Source organism: Pelodiscus sinensis, chromosome 11, assembly GCF_052426305.1.
Source record: "Pelodiscus sinensis isolate ZL-2025 chromosome 11, ASM5242630v1, whole genome shotgun sequence".
NCBI classification, from domain to species: domain Eukaryota; kingdom Metazoa; phylum Chordata; order Testudines; family Trionychidae; genus Pelodiscus; species Pelodiscus sinensis.
In genome coordinates, this window is record NC_143062.1 from 30,013,523 (window position 1) to 30,039,863 (window position 26,341).

General features: G+C 43.7%; 1 protein-coding gene across 1 annotated transcript; it reads right to left on the minus strand.

The window, feature by feature from the left end:
* Nucleotides 1-1,270: 1,270 nt before the first annotated feature.
* On the minus strand, nucleotides 1,271-26,266 carry CHCHD4 (coiled-coil-helix-coiled-coil-helix domain containing 4). Its single transcript, XM_006131271.5, has 3 exons — nucleotides 26,093-26,266; nucleotides 18,401-18,499; nucleotides 1,271-2,458 (listed from the first exon to the last, which is right to left on the minus strand). The coding sequence occupies exons 1-3, from the start codon at nucleotides 26,112-26,114 to the stop codon at nucleotides 2,163-2,165; spliced, it is 417 nt and encodes a 138-aa protein (XP_006131333.1). The 5' UTR covers nucleotides 26,115-26,266; the 3' UTR covers nucleotides 1,271-2,162.
* Between the last annotated feature and the right edge of the window lie 75 nt (nucleotides 26,267-26,341).

Genomic DNA, 26,341 nt, shown 5'->3' on the forward strand with positions numbered 1-26,341 from the left:
ATACCTAATCCTGCACGAAGATTCAATAACTACTAAAATTCAAAAAGAGTACAGACAGTACTTTAGAGGCCAGTGGAAGAGAATAGGTCCTATTAAACTGAAATAATTTAATAAGTAACAGACCAAAGTATTGATACAGGGCACCTCACCAATGTTGAGTAATGAAGCAAAAGGCTTTCAGCCACCAAGACAGACAAATATCTCAACATTGTCACACCTGCTGGAGGGAATATTATTGTAAAATGTATTGTGCTATATTTTGGTAACAACTGACTAATGAGCATGAAGGCAGGTTCCACATGACACTGAGGCAAGCTCCACTTGAATCAGATCCCTTTAAGTATATGCACCACATCTGACTATCATGGCTGTGTTTTCTTTGCTAGTGGAGTGAGTGTTATATGTAGTATCCTGTTGACCTGCCAGTTGTAATCAATGTAATCTTTAGTATAGTGTCCATATACAACTCTAAAGCAGATCATCTCCTCTTTCATGTTGCAGATATAGTAATTCCTCATTTAACACAATAGATGCGTTTCTGAAAATGTTTGTGCTAAGTGAATACATGCTATGCGGGGTCAATTTTCCCATTAAAAATAATGAAAAAGGTGGGGGTTACATTTCAAGTGGTGGCGTCGAAGTCAATTTTTTGTTGGTGCTAGGTCATCAACTTCAACATTAGATATCTAACAACAAGACATATAGCAATACAAGTCGCCAGAATTTGTTAAACCACAAAGATAAACACGTGAGTGAGCGGAGGAGCGCTGTGACCACATGTATTCATCTGTTCATGCTTATTACCACTGTTTTCACCAACTTATATGGCCACGTGAAGTAGTCCACCCCTTGATTATTTTCATGTTATTTCAGGGATGGTCATGTTATTCGAAAAACATTCCCTAAAAAAATTGTGCTATTGCAAAAACGTGTTAAGTGGGCACGTGTTAAATGAGTAATTACTGTACTTAACTTCACAGGATTCATGTATTATGGCAAGAGGTTCTTGTCACTTCATAGCCACTATGGACTTCTGAAGTGTGCCCTGTACTCATCCCACTTCTGCCTCATGAGATGCTTTCATTGTTCATGCTTCTCAGAGAAAGGAGGAATAAACCATATACCTGGCAAATACAGAAGTCAGCTACTTTAACCTAAGAGGTATTTCAGATGAGTTCAAAATCTCTTCAGAATATAAGAGCATGTCATACTCTACTTTCAATCCAAGAACTACCACCACCACCACCACACAAAAAAAGAGACAGGTGTCTGCAAGGTAAAAAGATTTTGCCTTTTTAATATGTGTTCAAGTCATAGTATCTTCTTTGAGGGTGTTACTCCAGGTAACATTTCAATTTTATCGTCAACAACATATTGTAATAACTTGTCTTTGCAAAAGGAATAGGCACTCAGAGAGAGCCCAAAAGCAGAGCTTTCAGAACAAAGGAACACAGTGATCAGCATTCTTCCTATTCATGTCATAGTTTTATCAAAAACTGCCCAACACATCACCATTTTCAAAATGCAGAATCTTATTCAATTCATAACATTAAAAAAGCCACATATTTAAATTTTAGTTTTCAGGAAGTCTTTACCTGGAATTAGCAGTATATGCAGCCAATATCTTCTGATGACGTTTGAAATTATAAATGTTGCAACCTCTAAGGCTTAGACCCTTTTCAACTTTATGGGCTATTGTCTGGCAGAGAAGCTTTAAGAAATTCCACAAAACACTTTTCCGATCAACAGCACAGAACACACTGAAAAGGAATAATGACTGATCAGAACGAACTGAAATAGATATAGACCTGTCACTGGCTAATGAAACTTTTTGGTTGGAAGAAGTATGTTTTACAGACATTATTCAACCTAATCTGCAAACTGACAACTGGAGAAAAAACATGTAAAGCAGTGGTTGCACCGATAACAGTTTACACAGTACATACATACGCCCTTGCTCTTACTGCAGTGTTTACTTGCAAGACCACAGGGATGAGATCTCCACTCCAGGAATAAGTTATTTCATACAATACAATGTATAGAACAGTAAAGGTAAACCCTAAGTAAAGGTGAAAATTCTTAAAGACTCTAGACAGACACTTTGCAAAACGTCCATGTCTCTGATTTTAAGGAATGGAGACAAAAGCCTCCATGTATCTTCATTAGCTAGATCCCGTCTCCTCTTTGGCTACCACAGCCTCTGCAGAAGTAGTTTCTAAATCTTTGCTCTGCTTTTCTTTCTCCTCTTCATCATCTTCTTGGGGGTAGAGGTCTGGATACCTCTGCATGCACTCCTGCATAGAACGGAACTGGTCCACACAGTCCGATCCCTTTATTTCTTCTGTGCTATAGTGGAAACAGGAAAAGGCCGATTTGAATTGTTCCCCACAGGGACCACTAGCCATTCCACCAAGGCATGGGCAATTCCAATTAATATCTCCATTAGGCAATATCAATCCTGAACAAAGACAAAAGACAATAAAAGTTAGGTGTCCTGTAGGGTTCCCCCCCCCCCCCCCAGGTAAATTTTGTTCTATGGAATGTACTGATGACAGCACTGAAGTCTGATATCTTTTATTACATGCACAAAACTAGTACAACATCAACAGTGACACAGTGTAAGGTAAAATGAAGTTCTGCACATGGTTCAGGAGAGACTTCTAAGAGCTGACCATTTACAATCTCTGAATATTCCACCTGCAGTGGACCTACTGGCTATGTTATTCCGGTGTGCTTGGGGACCACAATTCTTTCAAAAACAAAACAAAAACAAAACCACACCACACATGAACAAAATAGAAAAAAACAATAGCTAAGCACTTACTGCAGCATACTGGATTAAAACATTTACTATTTTTTGCTCAACAATCTTGTGAATCTCTAGAATTCACTTTCATTCAAACAAATCACACTAAGAGAAAACAACAATTACAACTGAAGTGAAGTGGGCTTGGTTCAGCACCCCAAAATTCTGACTACCTGCTTTACACCAAAACTAGTAGTAAACTGCACATCCCCCTTTGTACCATTTCTGTGTTGGAAGCACTATTTACTGCCCAAAAAAATGGAACATGGTCTCACACGAGTCTTTTGGACATGCTCACAGAATTGTCACTTATTCTGCTGGACAAAATTCAGTCTCTTACATAGGTAAGAAGAGGTTGCTAGTACACAGCATCATGTCATCTTTGGCAAATCATGGCTGGGATCCAGGGAGGAAAAAAAAAGCAGGAGGGGTCTTAAAGTGGATGGCAGATGCCTGACTCTCTATTGCTAAGGATGATATGGAGCAGAAAGAACAAAGATTGATCTCGGGGTGTAAAAGAAATATGGTTTTGTTTAGTAAACAGACCAAACTAGAATTTGAAGTCACTAAGGGACATTACAAAATATCAACTGTTAAATAAATGGCTGTATTCAGAGAAGAGCCATGAGAATGATTATAAGGGGCATTTTCTAACCCTTTAATGACAGACTAAACAAATTCAATATATTTAGCTTAACAGAGAAGGATATAGGGTGACACAACATTAGTTTATAACTACTACATGTGGAACACATATATGATAATGTTACTTCTATCTTGCAAATGTATTATGGGATCCAATGGCCAGAAATAAAAGTTGACATCCTCAGACAGGACATAAGGCAGTGAGTATAATTAACACTTGGAACAATTTAGCAAGGGTCATGACTGAATCTCCATTATTGGCAATGATAAAATGTAGATTAGATTTTTTTTCCCCTAAAACAGATATTCTAAAAATTATTTTGAAAAAGTTCTACAGTGTGTATTATATTGGAGATAATGTAGCCATGTGGCTAAAATGTAGCCTTAGGCAATGTAATGTGTCTCAATGTACCTTGCCAGCCATCCTTTTTGACTAGCAGAAAGGAACAGTCTAGTGCTGTTGGTAAAGATGCATTAAGCAAGCTATTTGTGTTTATTATTAATGTTAAAGCAGCAACAGACCCAAAGGGTCTATCTGTCACCCTTTTACCGGAGGATTATTTTCTTCTTTAAATTTAAGAATGTCAGAACGTTTTTTGTATTATGGAAGACTTTGTAATAGTATTTGTTATTTTAATCTTAGAATATTATTGTGTACTAGATCTGTTTTGGTAAAAGCAACTATGTAATTCTTGCTTGTGTTAATCAATTATGTAGTTTTGGCTTTTTGTGAGTGAAGAAGGTGAGTGTTTGTTTTAAAAGAGATTAGTCTTAAGGCCAGCATGGCATGCAGATGGTCAAAGAAGGGGCTGGAGACTTTGGGTGCAAAGGACTATCAAATGTACCCATGGCATGGTGATGGATGAGGGGCAGATTGGACATCCTGAAGTTAGAACCAAGCACTCCCAATGTGTGAAGATAATAAAGCCCAACAAAACCAGGACAGGACAACACCCAGAAAAGTCATCAAAAGACTGATATTAAACAATACAAAACAATCTCCAGATAAAGATATGTTGCAGTGACTGATGACAACATGATGCAGCAAAATCCATAAATTTGCAGGAGAAGAGATTTCTATAAAAGACGGGGTGTTCTTGGGTTCCTGTTCTGCCAAGATCCTGGAGCACTGGTGTGGACTGACAGAAGCCTGGCTTCCACTCACACTAACTGGCCACAAGACTGACTGGTAACTATAACAGCAAAAGAACTGGGTGTGCGTGTGTTTTACTGTGTATTCTCAAACATGGCGTGTTGCTTTTTCCCCCAAAAAAGGGAGTTACTCACCTCGTGCAGTAACGAGTGTTCTTCGAGATGTGTGTCCCCGTGGGTGCTCCACTCTAGGTGAAGGGTCGCCCTGAGCCGCAGATCGGAGCTTTTCAAAGCAGTTTTCCCCCTGTTGAGCCACGCATGCCCAGAGGGCGTCTCGAGCCCTTCCCGCCCTCTGCAGCGCGCGGCTCAACCCCCTCCCTTTCAGTTCCTCGTCTCCGCCCGAGTAGTTTAGACTCCGTGCAGAGGGGAGGAAGGGAGGGTCGTGGAGCACCCACGGGGACACACATCTCGAAGAAGACTCGTTACTGCACGAGGTGAGTAACTCCCTTTTCTTCTTCGAGTAGTGTCCCCGTGGGTGCTCCACTCTAGGTGACTACAAAGCAGTGTTCAATATATGGCTGGAGGGAGCCGGAGTCAATGTTTAGCGATGGTAGAGAGCACCGCTGTAGCTACTGCTGAGTCCTGTGTAAGTTGCGGTAGGATTGCATAATGTCTGGCAAACGTGTGATCTGAAGACCACATTGCTGCTCGGTAAATATCCCTTAAGGGGACATTGTTCAAAAAGGCTGTAGAAGCGGCCGTGGCTCGAGTGGAATGCGCTCTTGGGGGGCACTGTAGTGGTTTATTGCCCAAGGTATGACACTTGACTATGCATGTGGAGATCCATTTTGAGATTCGTTGTGATGACAGGAGTGTTCCCTTAGAACGCTCAGCGATTGATATAAAAAGTCTTTCGGATTTACGAAATGGTTTTGTTCTTTCCAGGAAGAAGGCGAGAGCCCTCCGAATGTCCAGGGTATGCAGAGTGGCGTCCTTCTGTGATGCATGCGGTTTCGGAAAAAAGGTAGGTAGTACGATCGGTTCATTTACATGGAATTCTGTACAGACCTTTGGCAGGAATGTTGGAAGAGGTCTAAGTATGACCCTATCCTTCGTAAAAACTGTGTAGGGGGGTACTGCCATTAATGCCCCAATTTCACTCACCCGTCTAACAGACGTGATAGCCAATAAGAAACAGACTTTCATAAAGAGAAATGGGAGTGGTACTGTAGCCAGAGGCTCGAAAGGAGGTCCAGTAAGTTGGTGGAGAACAAGATTTAGGTCCCATAAGGGGGGTGGTGCCTTATGGGGTGGGTATACGTTGTGGAGCCCTTTAAGGAATCTTTTAGTGATAGGATGGGCAAATATGGAGAATCCATCAATGGAAGTATGGAACGCTGTTATTGCAGAAAGATGTACTCTTAAAGAAGAAATTGAGAGTCCTGATATTTTAAGGTCTAGAATGTAGTCCAAAATCATATGTAATGGTGCATCACGGGGTTCTACCCTGGTTTGCTGGCACCAGAGGGAAAATAGAGTCCATTTCTGTAGGTAAGTTTTTCGAGTGGACTGTCTCCTACTGTGGAGGAGGATATCTTTCACTTGTTGGGAACAGTGATTTTCTATCTCCGAGAACCAGAGAGTAGCCAAGCCTGGAGGTGTAGGGTGTGGAGCTGTGGATGCAGTATCGTTCCATTGCTCTGAGATATTAGGTCTGCCCGGTGAGGTAGCGGGTAAGGAGGGTGAACTGCTAGCCTGTGCAGGTACGGGTACCAAGTTTGGCGGGCCCACGACAGGGCTATCAGGATGACTAGGGCTCCGTCTCTGCAGATCTTGCGTAAGGTTTTCGGGATTAACGGTATGGGAGGGAAGGCATAGTGAAGGGGGGCTGTCCATTTGATTAGAAAGGCATCCCCTAGGGAATGTTTGCCAAGTCCTGCGCGTGAACAGAATTGGGGGCATTTGGAGTTCTGGGTAGATGCAAAAAGGTCTATGGATGGCCATCCCCAATGGTTGAAGATTGAGTTTGCGACCTCCGTGTGTAACTCCCACTCGTGATCTGAGGTGAAGTTGCGGCTGAGTGAATCTGCTCTGGTGTTGTTCACCCCGGGTAGGTAGGATGCTACCAGGGTGATCTGTTTGCGGATGCATGAGTTCCACAGGCGGATAGCCTCTGCACAGAGGGAGCGGGAGCGGGCTCCGCCTTGCTTGTTTATATAGAACATTGTGCAGATGTTGTCCGTTAGAATGCGGACCGCCTGATTGGCAATGTCGGGGGCGAAGTGTGCGCAGGCATTCCTTACTGCTCGCAGTTCGAGGAGGTTGATGTGTAGTCGTGCCTCGGATGGGGACCACCTTCCCTGAACGGCTTGGTCATTCATATGTGCTCCCCAGCCAAGGAGGGAAGCATCTGTAGTAATCTGTACAGTGGGTTCGCTCTGTTGGAATGGAACACCTGTGAGGAGGTTGTTCGGTATCGTCCACCACCGTAAGGAAGCAAGGATGTTTGGTGGAATAGTCACCGTCTTGTTGAGGGAGTGTCGTGACGGTATGTATACACTTGCTATCCAGAGTTGGAAGCATCGGAAATGCAGACGAGCATGGTGGACGATGTAGGTGGTGGAAGCCATGTGGCCCATTAGTTGGAGGCAAGTAAGAGCTGTAGTGGTAGGAGTTGTAAGCATTACACTTATAATTTCTAGTATAGTTATGAAACGTTGCCGAGGTAGGTATGCTCGGGCTGTAATTGAGTCCAGGCGCGCCCCAATGAACTCTATATTTTGAACTGGGTGCAGTGTTGATTTGCTTTCGTTGAGTAGAAGGCCTAGACGATTGAGGAGTGATGTGGTCATACTTATCATGGAGGCAGTTTCGTCCTGTGTTGAGCCCTTCAAAAGGCAGTCGTCTAGGTAGGGGAATATGATGACATTCTGGCGTCTGAGGTACGCAGCGACGACTGCTAGTACCTTTGAAAATACCCTCGGAGCTGACGAGAGGCCGAAGGAGAGGACATTGTATTGGAAATGATCCTGGCCGAGAGTGAAGCGTAGATAGCGTCTGTGGGCGGGATGGATAGTTATATGGAAATACGCATCTTGTAGGTCGAGGGCTGCGAACCAGTCCCCTTGATTTAGCGCAGGAATGATTGTTGTAAGTGTGACCATTTTGAAGCGTTGTTTCTTGAGAAACCTGTTCAGTTTGCGGAGGTCTAATATTGGCCTCCAGCCTCCCGTTTTTTCCTCGATCAAGAAGTAGTTCGAGTAAAACCCTTTCCCGTGGAACTCTACTGGTACTTTTTCTATGGCTCCGATAGAAAGGAGGCGGTCGATCTCTTGTTTTAGTAGAGTGTCGTGAGAGGGGTCCCTGAAAAGGGACGGGGTAGGGGGAAGGGTAGGTGGGGTAGTGGTAAATGGGACAGTGTATCCTACTCGAATTATTTCTAGAACCCAGCGGTCCGATGTTATGGATTCCCATTGTGGAAGGAACGGCCGCAAACGGTGGGTAAATAGGCAGCCATGTTGTGTTATTGCTAGATCGTGAGGGAGGTAGTGCAGACCCTCGACCACGACTTCAAATTTGCTGTTTGGAGGACTGGGTAGTTGGTGGGCGACCTTGATTAGGTCGTCTTCTCTGAGGTCGTTGCCTTGGCCTAGTGTCCTCATAGGGTCTCTGTGGCCGGTTGTATTGCCCATATCTATAACGATTGTACGTATTATATGGGGTGTATCGCCTGCGTTTGAAGGGCGGTGTATACATGCCTAGTGTGCGAAGTGTGGTTTTCGAGTTCTTACTGTTATGTAGCATTTCGTCTGTAGAAGCTGCAAATAATTTTTGTTTATCAAATGGCAAGTCTTCTACTTTTGGCTGAAGTTCGCGGGGAACTCCATATGATTGTAGCCAGGAAGTTCTGCGCATGACTATCGCAGTGGCTGTAGTTCTAGCTGCTGTGTCAGCAACATCCATTGCCGTCTGGAGGGCAGTGTGAGTGATGGTGTGGCCTTCGTGGACTATTGCTTTCAAGATGGCTCTTTTGGACTCAGGGAGATGTGGTATCAGTTCTCCGAGCTTCGAATAATTATCAAAGTCGTGATTCGCTAAGAGGGCAGAATAATTTGATATTCTTAGTTGTAGCGTAGAAGAGGAATATATTTTCTTTCCAAAGAAGTCTAGCTTTCTATGTTCTTTGTCGGTACTGCCATTCTTGTATTGCGGTATCTTCGCTCTTTGCTGTGCAGATTCAACCACTAAGGAGTTTGCTTGTGGATGCGTAAAGAGGAAGTCATTGTCTTTCGGTGGAACAAAATATTTCCTATCAATCTTTTTGTTAGTCGGTTGGATGGATGCTGGTGTCTTCCACAGATCTTCAGATGTTTTCATGATTGCCTCATCAATCGGCAGGGCAATTTTACTATGCAGCGTAGGATGCAGGTTCTTTAATAAGTGATGTTGTTTCTTTTGCACTTCTTGTAGGGAGACATGCTGACTTGTTGCTACTCGCTTAAATAGCTCCTGGAACTGTTTGAGGTCATCCATCGCTACGGTGTCTGATGGTATCACTGCATCGTCCTGTTGGGCACCCAGGTCATCTGGGTGAGTGACGTTTATAGATTGAATGTCGGATTCATTATCCGAAAAGCGCTCCTCCTCCTCTTCCTGCTCTGTGTGTGATGCAGGGGGTAGGGGCTGTGGATGAGGCAGACCTCTCCGAGATGGTGTGGAGTGGACTGAGGACCGGCGTCTGTACAGGTCCCATTGGTCCCAGGGCCCCCATTGGGGTGGATAAGGTGGGGGCGGGTAAGACCAGTAGGGGTGCCACGGGTTTTGTTGCGGTCCAGCCCTCTGATAATAGGAACGAGACCCCCTTGGCGACGTCTGTCGCGAAGAATATGTCGTATGGCGGTCATCCTCTAGAAAGGGAGCGCCATGAAAGGACACTGGGGACACAGATCTGGCAGGGGAATGCCTTGCAAAGGATGTCCCTGGTGAGCAGTCAATGGGAGGGGGGCAGGGCTGCTGCTGCCTGCTGTGAGAGTCAGACGGAGTCTTAGAGAGCTCTGCAGCAGACTCCCGAAGAAGCCTCTCATTGTCTGTTGCCGGTGCCGGTGCAGAGCTCTGGTTTGTGGTCGCAACCGGTGCCAGCTGTGTATTAGACTTGCTTTGTTGCGGTGCGGGTTGTTTTAGCGGTGCCGTTCCTTTAAGCGGCACCGGGGTTTTTCGCGGTGCCGGGGCTTGCAGCGGCGCCGCGGTTTGAAGCGGCGCCGGCTTTTCTTTTCGCCCGGGTTTCTCAGTGCGTTCCCGGGAGGGCTCAGAAGCAGCGTGCACCGGCGTTGATGTAGACCGCGAGGATTTTCCCTCTGCTTTATTAGCAGGGGTCCTCGGATTTCTTTGCCCCTCTCCCTGGGTCTTGGGGGAGGAAGAAGGCGGGAGAGAGCGAGATGGTGAGGCTCTCTGCCTTGTAGGTTTCGGTGGCAGGGGGGTTTCATGCTGCGGTTCCCCCTGCTCTGAAGGCTGCAGAGTCTTATCAAATAAAATCATCCTCAGGCGGAGCTCTCTATCTTTTCTAGCTCTCGCCGTGAGGGAAGCACAGTGTGTGCAGCTGCGGGGTGAGTGAGCTTCCCCCAAGCAGCGGATACATTTCATGTGGCCGTCAGAAGCCGGCATAGGCTCGCGGCACTGGTCGCATTTTTTAAAGCATGAGGAGGCAGACATATCTTGCTGCTTGTTTCTTTAAAGTGTTGGTATTTCGTTTCTTTTTCTTTCATATGGTTTATGTGTTTTTTTCTGGCTGAGGAGCCAGGAGAGAGAGCGCTCCAGTTCACCCGGGGCTCCGGTCTGAAGGGAGTTTTAGTCCCCGAGGGGGGATTTTGTTGTCAGTTTCGTTCTTCTTATAAAAAAATATTTTGTTGTTATTATTTCAAAGAGAAAAACAAGGGAAACTAACTTGGAGTAACAGGGGAAAAACTATGTAACCTAACTAATAGAAAATACAGTCTGAGAGACTGTGAGGGAGTTCCTGCTCGCTCCGTCCGCTGACGAGGGCGGTTAAAGAGGAACTGAAAGGGAGGGGGTTGAGCCGCGCGCTGCAGAGGGCGGGAAGGGCTCGAGACGCCCTCTGGGCATGCGTGGCTCAACAGGGGGAAAACTGCTTTGAAAAGCTCCGATCTGCGGCTCAGGGCGACCCTTCACCTAGAGTGGAGCACCCACGGGGACACTACTCGAAGAAGAAAAGATTTTATGAGGGCATTTAACATTTATGTTTTGTACACATTTAAAACACAAGACTATAAATTACAAATGCAATGATTCTGAGTTAGCAAGTTCAAACAAAAGTTCTCCTAGGAATGTTGAGTTTTAAACATTTTGAATTTATAATATTAACATTTTGGTTTCTCAATCCCCTTCAGACACACTGCCCATTGAAAAAAACATCAGGAAACCCCCAAAACAATTAACCTTGAGGAACTTGTAGGCTCTTCAAAAATATTGAAGACTGACAGTTTACAAGCTCTGATGGTTTACTTAGCATGACTGGAAAGGCACAAAATTCTCTCTCAGTGGAAAGAGGAGGTCAAGTCATCCCTCATTTATTTTTCTCCCCTCAAAACTACTGTCTCACCTATGAAAAGTTAAAAAAACAACCCAAAAAGCACTAAGGATAATGGAGCCATCAAGACATGTACCCTACATAATCTTGTAATAATCCTTTCCTTCTGCTGATTTTTTGTCTGTTTTAGGGATGTAATAGTGTAGTCAATTAACCGATAAGCAAAAGCTTATAGGTTAATGCTATAGACTACATGCATTTCCCACCTCCCATACCCTGCCAGTACATCTTTTAGCAGGCTGGCCAGCAGCCTGACTCATGCCAGGTCCAAGACCTACCCCTGCTGCGGCTCTGCATTTAAAGTGTAGTAGAAGCCAGGAGGGCACGCAGCCTGGCTCAGTTCCGGCTTGCACCGGGTCTGGGAGCTCAGCCCCCTCCCTGGACAGGGGCTGCTGCCACCTTGTGCTGCAACAGGCAGCCAGTTCATGAGGGGAGCTGTTTTTTAAACTGGCGCCCCTCATAGACTAGCTCTTGCCTGCCACCCCATGCTGCTGCCTCTGATACAGAGGCAGCAGCACGGAGTGACAGGGGACTCCTCGGGAGTGAGGCCAGAGCACACTGTCTGCTGGTCCTACCCCCGAGAACGACAGAATAGTCGAGGAACAGATAAGAATTCATGAGGTTAACTGACTATTCACTTAAGAGATATTTAACTTCCATAGCACTGATGTTAAGAACTAGTCAACTATCTGATAAGCAAATGCCTCGGCGTTTCAAAGGGGAGTGGTGCACAGCTGATCCCAGGCTCAGTTGTGTGGCACTGCCCCTTTAAAACACCACCATGGCATTTCAAAGCAGCAGTGCCGCATGGAGCCCAGAGTCAGCTGGGGACTTTGATCCCGGGGTCTGCGCAGCATTTCCGCGGAACCTGGGATCAGGCAGGGAGTCCCCACCTGATCCTGGGTTCTGCAGAGATGTCACATGGAGCCCAGAAGCTGACCCCAGGCTCCGTGTGGCATTTCAAAGCGGCAGGGCAGCATGGAGCCCAGGGTCAGTGGGGGGACTCTGAGCTGACTAGTAAATTACTTGACATTTAACATCCTCAATCCCTAGTCGGTTTATGATCCTCGTTTATTGTATAATGGGAAGTTTCAGGGACAAGCTTATGTCTCCACTAGCACTGATTTCAATAAAGAACCTGTTTTTACATTGAAATCTATTGAAAAAAATCTTGTGATTAACACTTTCTAATTAAGACAGTTACGCTAACAGTGCAGTAACGTTAACAAAAGTCACCTTGCATGCACAAATTATTTAAAAACCAATTATAGCAGGTTTCTTAGTTTTAAATATATATATATAGCAAGTGAACTCCCTGAAAAAAACTCAACACTTGTGATGTTTCCTATTTGCACTGTGAAAGTAAAAAGCAAAGTCTTATATAGAGAGAAATATTTGTTCATCTTCCTATAATTCCAAAACACATTAATAGATTCTTAGCCAATTTGCCCTGCTTACCCTGTGAAGACAGGATGCTACAAGAGTCCCAATGTAACTTTTAATACAGCTTTTATGTTCTAAAAGTTGTGATTTAAATCTGTTTCACAGTTTGCCATCCCACTTTGTTAGAAATCATCTGCATCTTAGCCCATTGTCCTTGTAATACTTCTGGCTTAGAAAGTGGGCTCCAGACATTTTGATCATTGTAACTGAATCCTCATGACCAAGGAAGGGGATAAATGTACTACACCTAAATCTTACCTTAGAAAAAAAGCACGATATTTAGGATTTTCCCATGAAATCTACTGATTAGAAACTTAATAAAGATCATCTCTGATGTAAGAGAGGAATTTAACGTCTAGAGCTACTACAACAAAAAGCAATTATATTTTGCACTGTAATACCAACTGCCAGAAGAGCCACAAGATAATTACAACATTCTGCATAAATTTTAAGTTTTACTTTACATTAGGCCTTAATCTGCATTGAGGCATTTATATAATAAACATATTCCTTCTTAAGTGTGATTATTCTGTGTATAATACAGTAAAAAGATCAAAGGAACATTATTGTAAATTATGACAGAAATTGAACATTGGAAATCAAATCTCCTGTTTAAAAGGAAAAACTAAATTAAAAAAACCTATGTTACTTTATGAATGGCTTTTCCAATTTTCTTTTAAATAAAAAACAGTAGAGCTCCTGCCCCACATTTCAAAATGCCCATCTTTCCCCATCCACAGAAGTCCCTTCTCCAAGATACAATGCAATCTGTGATATGTGAAGGTTTTTTTGTTTTTGTTTTTTTAATTTGCTGTGTTCTAGAACAGAGAAGATCTAGAACAGAGAAGATGTGTTTTTCATTGCAAGGTTTCTACAACACAACTAGTTTCTGGACTGTTCTTACCCCCCACCCTATAATGGAGCTGGACAGGCCAAATTAGGAATATAAACCCCAGAGTAAAGCTAGCAAGTGTACTAATGTGCTGGAATTACTGCTTTGTGAGAGGATTCATATCTCCCTCCCACCAAAATTTCTCAACATTCAACATAAACTTGGCATTTCACTGGCTCATTCACAAAAGTTTCCTTTGCCACCTTTAAATTTTGCCTATGCTAACTAGGAAAGGAACGAGATTCTATGACTTACTAATTTCATTTGTGTAACCACTGGCATGAAAGAATACAAAACAACTTGTCCCAAGAGAAGAACCATGCACGATGTCATAGCCAGACAGACCAACCCCCCCCCCCCCCCCCATCTCATCTATCTTATTTGCCTCTCTGAGGTTCCTGAAGCATACAGGGAAGAGAAGGAGCAGTGAAATCAGCATAGTCTATGCTGGCTCATCTGATCCTGAGAAGCTGAAAACATAGATATGAGGAGAGAGAGAGCGATTAAGGCAATAGGCTGGCCTCGAGGCTGCGAGAACTGCCCAGGCTGGCACCCATGTTGATTCGAACACGCACAGTCCCTGGGAGAGGAATTTCCCACTGAGAAAAGAATGCCCAGTACTTCCAATTTAGTTATCTCTCTTACAAGTGTAAATTAAGTTCACAACTCCCTTGTAAGAACTGGTCTCATAAAAGACAGACCAGCACCATTTGGCATGACAGATAAGAAAGAGAAATACGTGACCCCATGAGTATAAAGGTGGTACAGCAGCACACTCTCTTTTGAGTGTCATTCTACCCTCTACCTGCTGGTTGGGTTAGGTGTTTGACCTCCCGAGGTTCTATGGGGACGCCCACCTCGTATTTTCGTCTTTCCTAGGAATTGAGGGACCGGCCCTGGCCTGACATGCTGGAGTCGAGAGGCACAGAAGGGGGTAAAAATGGTACCTGGATGTGGTCCTCTGTCTTAAGTGTATACATAGAAAGAGTAAGCTGTTACTTGGTACCATTATTTCTATTTTTCTATCTTTATCTTCTTTGTAACCATTTTTAAGATCTATATTTTGCTAGTAGTTAAGAAATAGAGCAATAGCCATTGTAACCATATGATTTATAAGCTTCTTTAATAAACCTGTAACTGTTTAAGCTTTAACCTGACTCCTTCAGTTGCTGTAACAGAACCAAGCACAATTTAAAAGAACTTCAGCCGGTCTTAAGGGACACAGTATAGGAAGAGCTTGGGCGTTTGGATGTGTGTCACACCCAGGTGGCAGAATCCACTGGGGCATCTTTCAGTCTTTCCCCAAGGCTGCCCGCTGCGAAGGAATTACGAATTCTAGCAGCTGAAATCTAAGGTGTTATAAGCTCTTCCTGTACACTTATTGGTCACCAGTCAACCTCCTCCAGGTTGCCTGCTGGAAGGGACCCCGGTCTCAGCAGTTAAAGTCTCGGGTGTATAGCACATACACACTGCCCTGACCGTCAGCTGACAAATGTTCACGTTTAAATCGCTTGCATGGCTGCTCTGCGTCACACCAATGCCATGAGATACTTTTCTTCCCTCTTTTCATCTGGCACTGACAATACATTGCTGATTGGCTTGCTGGCCCATAATTATTAATACAACTAAAAACACAATTAACTGTTGCAACTCAGAGAAGGGAAGTTTACATTCACACACCTTATTACTAAATAAGTCCCTGTTGAAGATATGACTGACAGCTAGTGCACAGCAGAAGTCTCATTTAAAAAAATTTACCAAGACACTGTTTTCTAATACCTTTCCATTATAACTATAAAGACTAAAATCAGTCTCCTATAACACAGGACTACATCAATGTAAGGATTTGCCAATATAAGCAGCAGACATTTTGTACAGTTACACACCTCACGAGATGACTTATGTAATGTATTTTAATAGTTCATCACAACATCTCCAAAGGCTTATACTTTCTCCCAAAGTGAGGCTAGGGTAAGATCTGTATTTTCGGCAGTCTAGTTTTGCAGAAGAGAGAGAAGCCAGAGCCAAGACAGAAAAAAGTTGGGTTCTTACCACCATCATTTTGATTAATGAAAAAGATCACTCACATCAGACACTGAAACTTATTTTTTCTAAAAATGTTTGAGACACTATATAAATGTTTCTTCATTGTTTTTTCCACAGAGTACAGTAACTGGCTGATCAGTTAGACTCTTCTCTTAGAAAGTGCTTTTCATATAAAGGTCAACTGTATTACAGAACTATTTGTAAATGGTGTTGGCTCTATTCTCCTCTCTGTAATAAGGAAGTTGTATTTACGGACATGAATGCATAAGACAACAGATGCAAATACAGTATGGATTTTATGACCAGCAGAGGATTCTACCTGAAATCTTTAGAAGCAATTGCATTACTCTCAAAGTGGAGATGTCAGATCTTATTGTGCAGATTGTTTTCACCAAATCTCCTGTTTGAGCATAGGCTCTCAGTCAATAACACATTCTGCCTGAAAATACGAGGGTTAAGGGAACTACTAACAGACACTAAACTTTAGCTACTACACATCTTTCTGAAATCTCACACACACACACACACACACACACACACACACACACACACACACACGAAAGTTTAAGGGGGGAAAACCAGATATTTCTTTTCATCTCAGAAAGAGTGTAAGGTTAACCTCAATCACACCAAGCCTACCAGTCCCATATATTGAGAAAACAAATTAAGCTTATTTTAAACACTGTATCTGAGGTGCATCATCAAGTACTGTGTATGAATGTCTGTTTCTACTTACCTGTTACTGTGGAGTTATGTTTAATCATCTTTTACTACTAGCTTCCACAAGAATTTCCACATGGGCTGTTCTTTATACCTATGCCCTAAACATAACACTGTCTTGAATTCACAGATACTGGACTAATTCTAATAATGTCTTGAATTAAACAATTCTACATATAAGGTTTAAATGTTATTTCTAGCATACACATGCTATCCCATCCTTATTGAGCAATGACTCAGAATATTGCTTCACTTCATAGGTTCCAGCAGTCTTGAGTGGGTGAGCTGAGGGATGGCCAAGAGATACAGAGATGAGGATACAGACATCTCTCACCATACTAACCTAAATCAAGAGAAACTTTTAACTTTGAATAAATTATGCTATAGAACAGAGTCTGATAAGTTACTATTCTATCTGAAAGAAGTCTGTTCACCTGACATACACGTGGCATTTGAAGTAATAAAAGTTCTCTATTTCCTTGTCCCAATTTTCATTTAGGTCATTACGAGAATCAAAGGATCCATGTTGAAGAGCTGTTCAGATACACCTGCTGTAAACAGGTTCAGAATCTGTGTAGGTAGGTGAAGTACTCATTTTAGCTCAAATCAATGTATGAAAACATACAGGAAAAGATGGTTCAAATTAGACTATGTACCGTATATTTGTTTGTAAACATAATATTACCATTGTGATTTTCTGGATGCTATATTATGCATTAATACTGCCCCCTACCAATTATAATGCTAGGGGCAGAGTTTCTGCTAAACAGTTTATGTTTAAGAGATTTCCAACAGGGAAAAGAAACAACTTAGCTCAATCTCAATCAAAGTTGGAGGCAACAAAACCTGAGACCTACTATACCTCAATTCATGCAAACTGAAGTAGACATTAAAGCCAAATTTCAAACAGGAGTTCCTGAAGTTATACACCCAAATAAAAGTGACCAATTTTAGAGCTACTTGAGCATCCACAGCTCCAACTAATTCAATGAGATCTATGAATCTCAGCACCTCTAAAAAAAATGAGATTGTTTCCAATTAGGTCCAGCTTCTGGCGCTCATATTTCAAACTGTTGCCTTTTGTGCCTGGAGAACATAAAAGTAACCTAATAAACTTCAAATCCAGTCTTAAATTTTCATGGGCATTTATTAGCCTCAGTCAAAAAAAAAAAAAATCTATCCACTCAGCTTTTACCATGACTATAAACTAAGAATTTTACTCACTGGTTTTAAGAAAAAAAAGATTACTTGCCCAAGGCAACCACAATTTTACGAGTCTTAATCCCATGTTATCCTGTCTCTCAAAATGATAATAAATAACAATAGTAAAAGCAGAGAGTTCTTAAAATTTGTTCACTTGCAGATGTGAACTGTTTAGCGTCAGTACTGGTTTATCTTGCATGATATTTTGGAAAACTTGAGTTCCAAACTGCAAATGTTAAGTTACTTGCCTCTTAATGCATTAGTGACAACTAGATCCCTTTAGAGTTGTCATTACGTGACAGGAGAAGGAAAATAATTTTAGTACGTGTTGAAATAGGATACCGGGTGCAAAACATGACAGGGTCAAGGATGTAAGTCACTTTCACACTATTTGGGATTCCTGAAGACACTCAGTCAAACTGCATATGTGATAGTCTGAAGAATTAAATGTTTTGGAAGGACTTAAGTAGTTGAGACTAAAGAGGAGACCATTAGAAAATATACAGAATGAAGAAATTAGAAAAACACTACGATACTGTATAGAATGAAACTCCTAGACCTGTTCAAGACATGATTAATTCTCTTTGGTTTCTAAGAACGAACTACATTGTAGAATTACAGAACGTTTGTGGCTAGTTTGCCAAAATGTCAAATGAACTATAGATATACAGGCAAGAATTATGTGATAGTTTAAAAAGAAGTAAATTAAAGTTAAGAGTAAGTTTCATTGTAGAGATGTAAAGAGTTAACCGGTAAGCAGCACTCTTTAACCAGTTAACTTTGAAATGGGATTTGACATCCGTATTTCATGGTATTGCCCTAATAAAAAGACTGACCTAGCTTTTAGAGATCTGCTAAGTACCTACTCTGCCAATTTGAATGGGAGCCACAAGAATATATTAGATTATTAAACATATGTCTTACCATCCTCTTACCAAACGTTACTGACCTTGGTCTTCATAAGGGTCATTGGGGTCATCTGCTACCAGTTCTGCACTACTTGGTGTCTCATGGTCCTCCTTGGTCACAAATATAATTCTGTCTTTTCCTAACATTAAGGAAGGCAAAAAGCAAGAGTTCAGAAAAAGTATTAAGCCAAGACAAAACAAGCCATTTACAAAGACACTGCACAATAAAAGCTTTTGAACTGTTGTGTGCATAAACAGATGCTTCATTTTAAGAGCTAATGAGTCTGCTCTACTTGGCCCTGGTTAGGCTTCGATTAGAGAAGTGTTTGGTTTTGGGAACTGCATTTTAAAAAAGACAAATTGGAGTATGCTCAGAGGAGAGCCACTAAAAATGACAAAAAGGTTTGGAAAAATAAGATCTACAAGGAAAGACTGAGAGAATCAGGCTATGTACAGTGTACAAAATGATAACAGAGGCGAGACAGGATAACTGTCTACGAATACATAAAAGAGAGCATGAAGACAGGGATCAATTGTTCTGATTAATCAACAAGGACAGAGCACGACATAATGAGCTTAAGATACAGCAAGGTAATTTAGGAAAAATATTAATATTTTTATAACAGCAGTTAGGCAACAGAACTTGGGCCAAGGTATATGTAAAGGGGTCCTCACTGAAGGGATTCAAGGCTACCATAGATGCCCATTTATCAGAAATTCTGAGTCAACAGCTAGGATTCATGGACTTGGTGCTAGAAATTACTCTAGGCAAGGGATGGAATGGAATAACTGGTTACCCAGTAAACACTACCTTACCAGCATGATTACCAGGGGTAACCAGTTAACTGGCACCCAGCCTGGCTGTGTTGGAGGAGCCCCTGTGCCATGCTATGGGCGGCTGCTGCTCCAGTGGCCCCACCTCCTGTAACATGGTGAGCCATTTAACTGGTTAAACATATAGCTTAACTAGTTAAGCTAATTTAAATAGGATTTTACATCCCTACTCTGAGCCTCGCTATTATCTGTATTAGGGTGACACATAGGAACAACAACAAAAATTAGGGATCATTTATACTAAAAGACCTTTCAGAATTAAAGTTATATAAGGATATGAGAATGGGCCATACTGGGTCAGACCAATGGTCCATCTAGCCAAGTATACTGTCTTCCCAACAATGGCCAATGCCAGAGGCTTCAGAGGGAATGAACAGAACAGGTAATCATCAAGTGATCCATCCCACCACCTATTCCCAGCTTCTGGCATGCAGGGCCTAGTAATACAGGCAGTCCCCGGGTTACGTACAAGATAGGGACTGTAGGTTTGTTCTTAAGTTGAATCTGTATGTAAGTCGGAACTGGCATCCAGATTCAGCTTTGCTGAAACTGACCAGCGGCTGAATACAGGAAGCCCGAGGCAGAGTTGCTCTGCCCCCGGCTTCCTGGAATCAGCCGCTGATCAGTTTCAACAGGCTGAATCTGGACGCCAGTTCTTAAATACAGATTCAGCTTAAGGACCCCAGGCGTCCCCAAGTCAGCTGCTGCTGAAACTGATCAGCGGCTGATTCCAGGAAGCCCGGGGCAGAGCAACTCTGCCTCGGGCTTCCTGTAGTCAGCGCTGGTCAGTTTCAGCAGCGGCTGACTTGGGGACGCCTGGGGCAGAGCAGCTTGGGTGCTGCTGAGTTGCTCCAGTAGCGCCCAGAGCGGAGCTACGGGACCAACCCAGCAGCACCAAGCTGCTCTGCCCCAGGCGTCCTGATTCAGCCGCTGCTGAAACTGACCAGCAGTGGCTGAACCAGGATGCCTGAGTCAGAGCAGCTGGGGTGCTGCCGGGTTGGTCCAGTAGCACCCACAGCGGCGCTACGGGACCAACCGGCAGCACCCCAGCTGCTGTACCACAGGCGTCCGGAGCAAAGCTGCGGAGCACGAGGGCAGCAGGACAGCCCAGACGCGCCGCGGCTGTCCTGCTGCCGGCGTCCTCCGAGGCTTTGCTCCCCGTCTCCATGGTCTGCTGGTCTCCAACAGACCAGGGAGATGCTGGAGACCAGCAGACCAGGGAGACGGGGAGCAAAGCCGCGGAGCACGCGGACAGCGGACAGCCCAGACGCACCGTGGCTGTCCTGCTGCCGGCATCCTCCGAGGCTTTGCTCCCCGTCTCCCTGGTCTGCTGGTCTCCAACAGACCAGGGAGACGCGGAGCAAACCCCGTTCGTAACTGCGGATCCGACATAAGTCGGATCCGCGTAACTCGGGGACTGCTTGTACTTCAAAACATAGTTTGCTAGCCACTGATGGACATATCCTCTATAAACTTATCTAGTTCTTTTTTTAACCTTGTTATAGTCTTGGCCTTCACAGTAGGGATGTTAAAAATAATGTAATGGGATAATTGTGTAATCACTAAAAATCTCAGCGATTCCACCTGCAGTATAAAGCTTAGCTTCCTGGGAGCAGGACCACCAGACCCTACTAGCCCAGTTCCCAGGGAGGCAGCTTCGCTGAGTGTAACATATACTGTTAATCAATAAGCATTCACTTATCAGTTAAACGGTTAGACATTTACACTCAAACATCCCTGCTTCACAGCATCCTCTAACAAGAGTTTCACAGGGGTAGAGGTAGTGACCCCACCCATCCCCAGCTGGCAGCTAGAGGCTGTAGCTGGGAAGCTTCACTGGTTCTGCAAAATCCCTGATTCAGGACTGGTCAGGTCCCGAGGGTGCCACGCCAGGGAGGGCCAACCTGTACGACAGACTCCTGGAGGAAACCATTATTTACCTCTCTCCATTCTGAAAACTGACAATTTTTTTTGCCCCTTTGTTTCCTACCTTTTAACTAGTTACTAACCCAAGAGAGGCCCTTCCCTATTATCCTTTGCTTAAGAGCCTCTGGAGAGGGAACTTGTCAAAGGATCTCTGGAAAATCTAAGTACACGGTATTTAATGGATCACTCATTTTCACATGATTGTTGACCCCTTCAAGAATTATAGTCGTCTGCAGAGGCCTGATTTGCCTTTACAAAAGCCACGCTCATTCTCCCCCAACAAATCGTGTTCACCTATGTACTTGATAATTCCATTCTTAAAGTTTCTACAAATTTGCCTAATACTTAAGTTAGACTTACTAGCTTGTAATTTTCGAAATCATCTCGAGTCTTTTTTGAAAATTGGTATCACATGTGCTATCCTCCAGTCATCTGATACAGAAGCCAATTTAAATGATAGGCTACACACACAGGTTAGTAGTTATCCAATTTCACATAGGAGTTCCTTCAGAACTCTTAGATGAATACCATGTGGTCCTCATGTCTTATTACTGTTCAGTTGATCGATCTGTTCCAAAACATCCTCTGCTGACACCGTAATCAGGGATAGCTCCTCAGATTTGTCATCTAAAAAGATTGGCTCATGTTTGGGAATCTATCCAACATCTTCAGTTGTGAAGACAGATGCACATTCATTTAGTTTCTGCACCATGGGTTTTAGTGTCTTATTAGTCAGAAAGGGCATAAACCAAATCATACTCTCTTGATGCATAAAGACAGAATTTCTGCTGGGATATATCACAACAGATAAAATGGCAAAATGTGTTTGTTTTGGCTAATGTCAGATGAACTGTAAAGGTCAGAGCCATAAGAAGACACCATGCTAAAAACATCTGAAAACCGCATCTGCACTTGTTGCAGATGCAACAACTTAAAAGCAAAGAAACCAGCTTCCAACAGCTGATCTTTCCCACACATCAAACACCAGATGAGTTTCTCTTTTTTTTTTAATAGTCTTTCAAAATATGAACTAGCTATCACTGGTTAAAATTTAGCATAGAAAAAACAATGACCAGTCAATTTCTAAGAAACTATGTACCACATCACATCATTAATCCACATACTCCAATATTTTTCTTCCAAAAGAGGAAGCTAGAAAACCCCATAATGCATCTAATCAATTATAGCCAGATTTTATTAGGGTGTAAATTACTGAATAGAGTTGCATAGTGTTGTACATTTGGAGCTGGAGATGATGTTGGGCAGCAGACCCCACAGGGGTTAGGAAGGAGTTTATATTATGCCTTGAAGCATTTATTGCAATGAGTCTTATCTTGACATGTATAGCTACTGTCAAGGTGATCTAGAATTACTGCTCTTCAGAAGAGAAGTATCTTTCTAGCATGCATGGAAGGTAATTTACTACAGAGCAAGTAGCACTTTCAGGCAATCTTGACTATGACTTCAAAACTGGCTTAGATAGCAACACCATCAAATGGACTCAGAGTTGGCTAAAGGGGCACAGACGCTACCAACAAATGGCAAAAGTAGCAAGTGTTTAATGGGGTACAGAGTAGGGACATCAGCATGTAGATGACTACACATTAACCAATAAGATTAACCAATAAGCCAGGGCTTGTCGACTACACACATCTCCCCCCTACTCACGCCTCTGTAGGTGCCCTTGAGGAAGTGGCTTAAAAAGCCTGTTCACCATGAACACAGAGACAGCAGGTGGGTGGCAGGAACTGGCGCTGGAGGAGCCCAATAAAAGCTGGTTCCCCCAAGCACCAGCTCTGCAGTGCTGCCTGCCCTCCTCTGCTGCCTCAGAGGCAGCAGCACAGGGAGGAGGAAAGTGCCACAAAGCAGACTGTCTGTGGCAGCCCAGACTCACCATGGACAGAGGCTGCTCTGTGCCAGTCCCCCCCATGGACAGGAGTTGCTGCCACCCCAAGCTGCTGCCTCCGTATTACCTAATAATGATCAGGGTAAAATTTTCCTAACTGAAGTCTATGAGACTGCAGAATATTCTTCCAAAAGGATGGGTTGAAAGCTTCATGCCTGGGAAAAACAACCCAAACACACACATACTTATGAATGCACAGCATTGGGGAATTAATCTTTCATTTAGGAGAGAAGAAAAAGGGGGATACACAGTAGCCTCTCTTTTGTTTGGTGCCATATTAATTAATATTCATTTCAATGTGTCCGGGACATATAAGCTAAATATGTGAAGCCTCTCTGTAGCAATTCTATGCTATTTCAAACACTGTAGAATGCATCACTGCAAACTCTCCCTCTAAAGCAAACTTTGCAGCACAAATAATACTGGAACAAATTATTAATCAATTTTTAAGCATCTTCAGGATAACTGTGTTATAAGAAATAGCCAGCATGGATTTTTTTCAGGAACAGATCATGCCAAAACAACCTAATTTCCTTCCTTGATTGGTCTAATGAATACCGGGTGAAGCAGTATCTGTGATGCATATGGCCCTACCAGATTCCTGATGGTGAAAAACATCACAGACTGTGAAATCTGATCTCATCCATGAAACCAGACTAGTGCAGGGAAGTTGCAGTATTGCCATCCTTACTTCTGCACTGTCTTTAGAGCTGGGCATCTAGAGAATAGTGGTTGCTGGCCAGGCATTGAGCTCTGAAGACAGTGGTGCCACCAGCACCAGTACAGAAGTGAATGTGGCATGATCTGAGGAGGGGCGTCACTTCTGAGGGTGATGATAGAACTGGCCTTGTGGGTGGGCAACATGGTCATCCTCCTCCCCTCTACCACATACAGCCAGCTCTAGGGCCCTTTGACCCCTGAGTGTTGGGAAGGAGCAGAATTGGGGTGCTCTGGTTCCAGCAGCTAGCCTTGGATGGGCTGTAAGGAATGAGACTTCCTCTTCCCCTGCATGGGCCATTCCTGGGGCTGGATCAGACCCACCTCCATCAGTACCACAGAAGCAAGGGATGCCATACTGTACCATGCCATGCTTACTCCTGCATTGCTGCTGTCAGTGGTGTTGCCTTCAGAACTGGGCACCCATCCAGCAGCTGCCATTTCCAGCCACCACTCTCTGAAGGCAGCACTGCTGCCAGCAACAGTTCAGAGGTAAAGGTGGGAATACTGTGGCCCTCCTACAATAGCCTGCCTACACATGCACATACTTTGTGTCAGGACCCCTAAAGTTATAACTGTGAAATTTCCGATTTAAAATGTCTGATAACATGAAATATAAGAATTTTAAAATGCTATGATTTGGTAGGGTCCATGGGCCACAATCCCACCTGAAATTCTCATAAGTAAACAAGTAAAATGTGGTCTAGATGAAATTACACTAAAGTTACTGCACAACTAGTTGAAAGATTGTTATAAAAAAGTAGTCAAATTGGGAGGGCATTTCTAGCAGTGTCTTGAAGGGGTTGGACCTAGATTCAGAACAATTCATTATTTTCATTAATGTCTTGGATAATGGAGTGGATTGCATGCTTATAAAATCTACATATGACACCAAACTGTGAGGGATTACAAGCTTTTGGAAGGGCACAATTAAAAACCAAAATGACCATGACAAATTGGAGAATCCAGAGGAGGTCAACAAAAAATGATAAAAGGTTTAGAAAACCTGGCCTAAGAGAAAAGGTTAAAAAACAATGGGCATGGTAAGTCTTGAAAAAATAAGATTGAAGGGGGGAACCTGATAACAGTCTTCAAATATGTTCATGGCTGTTATATGCTCTTGCTCAATTGTTCTCCATGTCTCCTGAAGCCAGAACAAGAAATAACAGGATTCATTAGCAGCAAGGGAGATTTAGGTTAGATATTTCTAACTGCAAGGGTAGTTAAACTCTGGATTAAGTTTTCAAGGGCAGTTATGGAATCTCTATCACTGAAAGTTTTTAAAATCAGGTTGGATGATTTTGACTGACTTGGTCCTGTCACAGAACAAGATCTTGACTTGGTGACATTGAGGTTCCTCTAGCACTACAGTCTATGATTTAGGTCTCGTAATTAGCTGTGTTATTAACAAGGAGTGCCTAAACTCTAATCCCAGCTATTATAATTAACAATATAATATAATTGTCTTGATAATGATGCTATACCAGTTTATACAGGGCCTGTATCACACTCCAAGACATTTTTTTTTAAATGCCAAAATAATATGTAGAGGGGTTTGAATCCTAAAATGCGTAAGACAGGTTGGTGGAAAGCTTCAGAATTCACTCAAGACCCATAAAACACCATGCAGATGAGCCCTTATGGTTTAACATGTCCTGAGGATAATGTTCTTACTTAACTCCAGCTATAAACTGGTTTATGATACACAGCACAAGGGTTTTAATTACTAACAGGGCTGCATCTCTATTGCTATTCTACATTCTAGCAGAACTGCTTCTTTTTACCATGTGTATGCGTGTCTCGTCCCTACTGAGGCTAAGAGTTTCATAGGCACAAAATGACATTTCGTGCCAGTCAGTTCCACATACTGTGCGGTCAACTCATTATTATATCACAAACCTCATGATATTTTTTTGATCTGAGGAAGTGGGTCTGGCCCACGAAAGCTCATCAGCTAATAAACCATCTTGTGAGTCTTTGAAGTGCTGCATAGTCCTGCATGTTGCTCATGATATTTGGTGTCTTTCTTAACACCGCACCTGCTAGAATGAGGCGACTCAGCGTCGTTGTCACAAGAGACGCGCCTCGCTGCCATGCTCGAGAAGGGTAAAAGCACGAAGACGGGACACGCGCGAACCCTCAAGGCCAAGCCGGGCGGCGGAGTCCAGGTTGCGTAACCCCGCGAGGCTAGCGGGCGCTCTGCAGGGCGTCGCCTGTCCCCACCGCCCCAGGCCTCCCCCGCCGCCACTAGCCCGCAGCCCCCACCGGCCCGGCCCCACCTGCCCAGAGCCCTTCCCCTCACCCAGGCGCCCGGACCCCCTCAGGGCCGGCCCCTCCCCCTGCCGCGCACCTTCTTGCCTGCAGTAGGACATGGTGAGGGATGGGCTGGTCTCTCCGCAGCTCCGGCCCGCGGCGACTGACCTGACTGACCCCGCCAGCGACCCGTCCGTACCCGCCAGCCCCTGAAGCAGCAGCAGCAGCCGGCGCGCGCCACACTGCGACCTCTCACCCTGCACCCGGAAGGACCCCGGGAGGAGGGGGCTGCCCCTGCCGCGCCTGATTGAGAGCCGCACTCAAGACCCGGATGGCTGGGAAGCGG